We start from the raw sequence: 7,056 nt of genomic DNA on the forward strand, positions 1-7,056 counted from the left end.
CGTACGCCATTTGGAAGTAGCGGTCTAATTCAGCGAAGTTTCAAAACGTGAAAAGGAGTAAATCCAAACACATCCAGATTTAATATATCTTCTGAGCTCGATTCAAGCATACAATTGTTAAAGTATAAAACCTTTTATATATTTTTTAAAAATACCAAGGTGTGTACATTCGGTCACGCACGAAAGTTTAAAAAGACATTCGGCTCCATTTAATGTAAATTTTCATAATAATAAAAAAGAAGCCTAGGTTTAGTGTCTTTGACGTAGTATAAGTTCTTTGATGGGTCTATGAAGAAATTCAATAAGTTCAGATTGCAAAGTTTTCATGAAATATATAGGCGGGTGTGCGCAGTCGGTCGCGCACGAAAGCCTGGAAATGCGCTATCCATTTTATTGAGAACTGTTGCCGAGTGTCAGATTAGTACCTGTAATTTCCTGATGTCCGCAGGGATGCCCGGCTGAATAGGATGAGAGCTCCCAACTCCCTCACACCACTGTGCCAGATTACTCTTGCCCCAGTGACGCGGGGGAAAGGGGAAGTGGAAGAGACAAACAGAGAGACTGCCCACACTAGATTCTTCACCTCGATTGTTCTGCTGAGGGAAATGTTCTTCCTACAACATTTAACAAAACATTACTAAGTTCATGCACATGGAAAAAGAACAATACTACTAAAATATTCCTGCCTCCCTTTTCTTTTACCTGACTTAGTGTGGGGGTTAGCCCTTCTCTAGTAAATCTCTAAATAGTACGTTTCTGCAAAGTTCTTGAGCCACAAAGGAATACGTGGAGGAAGAGGATGGCTGAAGATAAAGGTAGTACACAAGAATATATATATATATATTATTATTTACTTGTAGAATTCTCTGGTCGCTGTACTCCACACAATATTCCAGGAGGCAATGACTAAAGTTCTGTTCCAAAAGATGGCGCCTTTACTCAGTCAGCAGAGGGCGCTCTAAGTCAACAAGTCACTGCTTAAACTACAATTAAGCAAATGCTGCTAGTTCATTGAAGCGGAGGACTTCTCAATTACTCATTACTCCATGAGCGTATTTATCAACTCGACTGAAGCCCATGTATAAATCAGAGTCATTAACTGAAGAACAAATAACTAAATAGGAACTCGAAATAAATGTCTCTGGACTAACTGCAGGTAAAGGCTGAAGTACTTTGAAATATGAACACTCAAGCAAGGAAAGATCTCACCAAATATTTGGCGAGTGCTGCCTCTGGAACATGGAGCTGGCGTGGCTGGCTGTCACTGCTGCGTGGCTCACTAGGCGAGAATAACTGCCTCAGGAACTCGGAAGGACTGAAGCAGAACACGACGAGAGTGAAACGTCTGTTCTGAGAATTTCTGAGCCGGACTGAAAACTGCTGCAGGCACCGCGGAGATGCCGACACAGAAGCTCGGAGTCGACGATACTAAGAAAGCCAGATACCAAACGTGGTATTAGTCCTCTGGCCTCACAAGAGCTGGAGTGCGCGAACTAGCTACCGCCTCTCGAGAAATAACGGTTGAAGTGCGACGTTATTAGAACGCTCGCGCTTCATATTCAGCTGTGCTCGTTTTTACAGGAACAGCTAGAGCGCTAACCCCTGGAGCAAAACGTGGCAACTGGGAAATGCCTGACCAACCTCCAGCGGTATTTTGAAACCAGAGCGCTCCAATTAATTAAGGGACAAGGACACTTTGCCACCCCAGGGACCTTACAGATTGGGGAAACTATGTGTGCCTGCCTACACGAAAAGACCTTCCTGACAGTACCCCCCACCAAAACCCCCTCCTTAGGTTTTTGTGGATAAGTCTTGTGAAATTCCCTCACTAATCTTGGAGCATGGATATTAGAACTAGGTTCCCAAGATCGATCTTCAGGACCATAACCCTTCCAGTCAACCAAGTAGAAAACTTGACCCTTCCTAACTTTGGAGTCCAGAATTCTTTTGACTTCAAATTCCTCAACTGAATCTACTAGCACAGGTGCTGGTGGAAGTACCTTACGAAGATTAGGAGGATGCTTCCTGATTAACGAGACATGGAAAGTTGGGTGAATCTTTAAGGTTTGAGGCAAAAGTAATCTCACACTCACTGGATTTACCATTCTGACCACAGGAAAAGGACCCACAAACCTTGGTTGGAACTTTCGATTTCCGCGCAAACGCATATGACGCGTGGAAACCCAAACTTGATCCCCAGGTTCAAAAACTGGACTCTCCTTACGACCCTTATCAGCCTGTCTCTTGAAGGCTGCCTTAGCCTTTACCAAATTAGAAGAGGCAGCCTGATAAGCCAATTGCAACTTCTGAAGAACCTCTTCGACTGCAGGGACGTCCACATCTTCTCTGCCCACCAACATATTGGGATGCCTACCAGAGTTCAAGAAGAACGGGGAAAATCCTGTGGCAGAATGGACTGAGTTATTGTACGCAAATTCTGCTGGGTGAAGCAATGAAGGCCAATCTCCCTCCTGTTCCATAAGATATAACCGAAGGTACTGTTCTAGATCCTGATTAACTCTCTCCGTCTGTCCGTCGGTTTCTGGGTGATAACCGGTGGACAAACGAGAATCAACCCCCAAACCTTTAAGGAAGGATCGCCAGAATCGAGACACAAATTGAGGGCCTCTATCGGAAATGACAACCTTTGGGATTCCATGCAGTTTAACTACATGTTGCACAAACAAAGAGGCCAATTCTGTAGCATTAGGAAGATTTTTTAGTGGAACAAAATGACTCATCTTGGAAAATTGGTCAACCACCACCCAAATGACCGAATTCCCCTGACAAGATGGTAACTCAACTATGAAATCCATCGACACAGTGTGCCAAGGATAGGGAGGTACTGGTAATGGCATAAGTAGGCCCTGAGGAGATTGTCTGAGACTTTTCCCTTTCAAACACTGTTCACAAGTGGCAACATACTGTCGAACCTGAGCTTCCATGCCGGGCCAAAGAAAATTCCGCTTCACCAACTCCAAAGTCTTTACCACTCCCTTGTGTCCGGCCAAAGGCAGATCATGGAACCTTTGAATGGTTTCTACTTCAAGCTTTTCTCCAGGAACGAATCTCTTGTCTTGAAAAAACGGTCTCCCATCTTTCACTGAACGATTTGGACCTTCAGATTCCCAATTCTGATATTCTTCTTTCTGAAATTCCAGCACAATTTTCTCTTCCAACTCATCCACCACTGAGACGGCCACAATCTTCTCCTTAGGAATGAGGTATTCCTCCTGTCTGGCTTTTTGATTTTCTCCCACATTCAAACGAGAAAGAGCGTCAGCTTTCCCATTCATCACTCCAGGTTTATAAGTGAGTACAAAATCAAAATCAGCAAAAAACAATGACCACCGAAGTTGTCGCGGTGTCAAAGTCCGAGCTGATTTAAGGAATTGCAAATTTCTGTGGTCAGTAAACACTGTAACCACATGTCTGGCCCCCAGTAAATAATGTCGCCACTCCAGGAACGCATCCTTGACTGCCAACAATTCCTTGTCAGCAATGGCATAGTTGAGCTCTGCTGAAGACAATTTTCGGGAATAATAAGCAACGGGATGAAGCTGCCCAGTTTTCTTATTGCGTTGAGACAAAACTCCTCCAATAGCCAAATTGGAAGCATCTGCTTCCACAAAAAATGGTTCCAAAGGGTCAGGGTGTTGCAGAATTGGCGCTGAGATGAAAGATTCTTTGAGAAATTGGAAAGCCCCCTCTGCCTCAGACCCCCACACAAACTTTTCATTTTTTTCGAAGCAAACGGGTGATTGGACTCACCTTCTCAGAAAAATTCTGGATGAAACGCCGATAAAAATTGGCGAACCCCAAAAAACTTTGGATTTCTTTTACTGTACTTGGAGCTGGCCAATCACGAATTGCTTTAAGCTTCGATTCATCCATAGACACACCATCCGGGGAAAGGATGAATCCCAAAAATTCGACCTTAGTGGTATGAAACACACATTTTTCCAATTTTACGTAGAGTTGATTTTTTAAGAGACATTCCAAAATGGTTCGGACATGCGAGACATGCTCCTCCATATTCTTGGAAAAAATAAGAATGTCATCTATATAGACGACTGCAAATCTATCCAAAAACTCCCGAAGGATATCATTTACAAAATGCTGAAAAGCCGCAGGAGCATTGCACAACCCAAAGGGCATCACCTGGTACTCAAAAAGCCCGAATCGGGTCCGAAACGCCATCTTCCACTCATCACCCTCCGCCATCCGAACCAGGTGATAAGCCCCCCTTAGATCTAATTTGGTGTAGACATGGGCCTCTTTCACCTGGTCCAAAAGTTCAGAGATGAGTGGCAACGGGTACCGATTTTTTCTAGTCACCAAGTTTAAAGCCCTATAGTCAATGCAAGTCCTCAAGCTCTTGTCCTTCTTGGGAATAAAAAAAAGAGGGGAGGAAACTGGAGACTGAGATGGTCTTATGAATCCGTTTGCCAAGTTCTTATCCAAGTACTCTTTTAAATGCAAATTTTCTGATTCGGAAAGAGCATAAATGCGACTGCAAGGTAGGGAGGCACCAGGCTCCAATTCAATTGTACAATCATACTCCCGATGGGGAGGAAGTTTTTGCGCTTCTTGTTCATCAAAAACAGATTTCAAGTCTTGGTATTGAGCAGGAATTTCCGGAAGTTCCACCAAACAAATCATCTGCGGTTGGTTAGCCAAACAGTACGATTCACCTAATTCCTTCTCCTGTGGAGGAGAATGAAAACAATGTTCCAAGCAATACTCAGAATTCAAATCTACAGTTCTCTTGGCCCAATCAATCTTCGGATTGTGTTCGGTTAACCAGGGCAAACCCAGAATTAACTGAAATTGCGGGGCGTCAATTAGACTGAAGCAAATGACACTGCAATGTTTCCCAGGACCCAAAACCGATATTACTTCGGTATCAAATGTTATCGGGCCGGAGGATAGTGGAGTACCATCCACTGCTCGCACAGGCTCTGGTTTGATTTTTCTCACCAAATTAATTCCTAGTCTTTTTGCAAATAGGATATCGCAAAAATTTCCAGTGGCTCCAGAGTCTATCATTATTGATACAGTTGCTCGTTGATCTTTTCCAAAATGAATTTGACAAGAGAGAATGAGATGTGGTGCGGAGAACTGCATTGTGTTAGACAATGACTGCACAAAGGGAGTTGACTTAGATTCGGCATCCACCAGAGCAACTCCGTCTACTGGTGGAGCTTCTCTTTTACCCATGTCGACATCTTCGGTTTTCGGGGACACTCCTTGACAAAATGGCCTGATCCACCACAATACATACATAATTTTCCGACTCTTCTCTTTTCACGTTCTTCCTTACTCAAAGGTCCTCGAACCGTTCCTATTTGCATCGGTTCTTCAACGATAGCTTCTTCCTTAGGTTTAGTCCCTTCAGAGCGAATCCGATCAAATCTGGGAGGAAACGGTCTATTTTCTTTACGCCGCTCTGAACGTCTCTCAGATTGTCTCTGGTCAATTTGAAGAACCAAGTCAATCAATTCAGAAACATCTGTGGGTCTTTGGGGAATCTGAGCTAAGCCATCCTTAAGTTCTTCTCTCAGACCTCTGTAGAATATCGCTGCTCTTTTTTCAGATGGCCACTTAGTCTCCACAATAAGTTTGTTGAACTGTGCTAAGTATGCCACTAACTCGCGATTCCCCTGTTTCAAATCTAGAAGCTCATTATCTGTAGTTTGAGAAATTGCTCTGCGATCAAATATTCGTAAAAATTCAGTCTTAAACTCTTCAAAATTGTATAACTTGGGATCATTGGTAGACATCAGTGGCAAAGACCATGCCGCAGCATCCCCACTCAGGTACGACAGCATGAACGCCACTTTGGATTGATCTTCCTTAAATATGATAGGTTTGCACAAGAAATGCAACGAACACTGGGAGACAAATACCTGTGCCTTATTTGGATCTCCCATAAATCTTTCTGGTGGAGCAAGCGGGATAGTAGGGGACATGGCATGCACCACCTGAGTTGTAAGCTCAGAGGAAGATGGAGATGGATTAAAGGTTTGAGATCTCTGACCCCCAAAATCTGGTCTAGGACTAACTGTGAGTTCATTGGAGAAGTGTGGCTCAATGGTTAGAGCAGGCAGACCTTGATGCAGAGCTCTGGCCAGGGACCAGGGTTCGATTCCTGCCTCGGCGGGTATCCGGCTCATTAATTCCCCTGACTGGATATTCTCGCCTCAGTGCCTGTTCTGATCATGGGTCCCACGCTGCAACTCTGGGCAATAGCTTGCTTAGTCTCCACAACGGCCCCAAAAGCGCTGGGATGCCTGGCCGCACCTGGAGGGTGCCCAGGAGTGGACATTTCCCAGGGAAGCCAGGAAGGGTTCCTAAGCGGTATATGGACAGCGCCGGGACACCTCCGGTGGAGGTAGCTGTGCGCTTTACAAAATTCCGACATTTACATTTACATTTACATTTAAACGTTGACGAAGGAAACTAGTCTCTTGATTTGATTTTCTAACTTCTTCCCTAGTCTCAATCAACTGCTTCTGCAAGCCTTCCAAAATGGACCCCAAGGCTTTTACATCTAGTCCCTCAGCCATGACACCCAGGCGGAAGGCAACTGCGGGCACTTCAATCTGTCAGATTAGTACCTGTAATTTCCTGATGTCCGCAGGGATGCCCGGCTGAATAGGATGAGAGCTCCCAACTCCCTCACACCACTGTGCCAGATTACTCTTGCCCCAGTGACGCGGGGGAAAGGGGAAGTGGAAGAGACAAACAGAGAGACTGCCCACACTAGATTCTTCACCTCGATTGTTCTGCTGAGGGAAATGTTCTTCCTACAAAATTTAACAAAACATTACTAAGTTCATGCACATGGAAAAAGAACAATACTACTAAAATATTCCTGCCTCCCTTTTCTTTTACCTGACTTAGTGTGGGGGTTAGCCCTTCTCTAGTAAATCTCTAAATAGTACGCTTCTGCAAAGTTCTTGAGCCACAAAGGAATACGTGGAGGAAGAGGATGGCTGAAGATAAAGGTGGTACACAAGAATATATATATATATTATTATTTACTTGTAGAAT

The 7,056-nt window shown here is 44.3% G+C and overlaps 1 protein-coding gene across 1 annotated transcript; it reads right to left on the reverse strand.

Moving 5' to 3' along the window:
• Window positions 1-1,039: 1,039 nt before the first annotated feature.
• Window positions 1,040-5,127, reverse strand: RTL1 (retrotransposon Gag like 1). The gene is given in 5 exon segments (XM_078662297.1): window positions 1,040-1,099; window positions 1,210-1,428; window positions 1,830-2,025; window positions 2,134-3,737; window positions 3,739-5,127. Coding segments are annotated over 5 exon segments (3,468 nt in total).
• Window positions 5,128-7,056: the final 1,929 nt, after the last annotated feature.

This window comes from Lissotriton helveticus, chromosome 9 (genome assembly GCF_964261635.1).
Source record: "Lissotriton helveticus chromosome 9, aLisHel1.1, whole genome shotgun sequence".
Classification (NCBI taxonomy): Eukaryota; Metazoa; Chordata; class Amphibia; order Caudata; family Salamandridae; genus Lissotriton; species Lissotriton helveticus.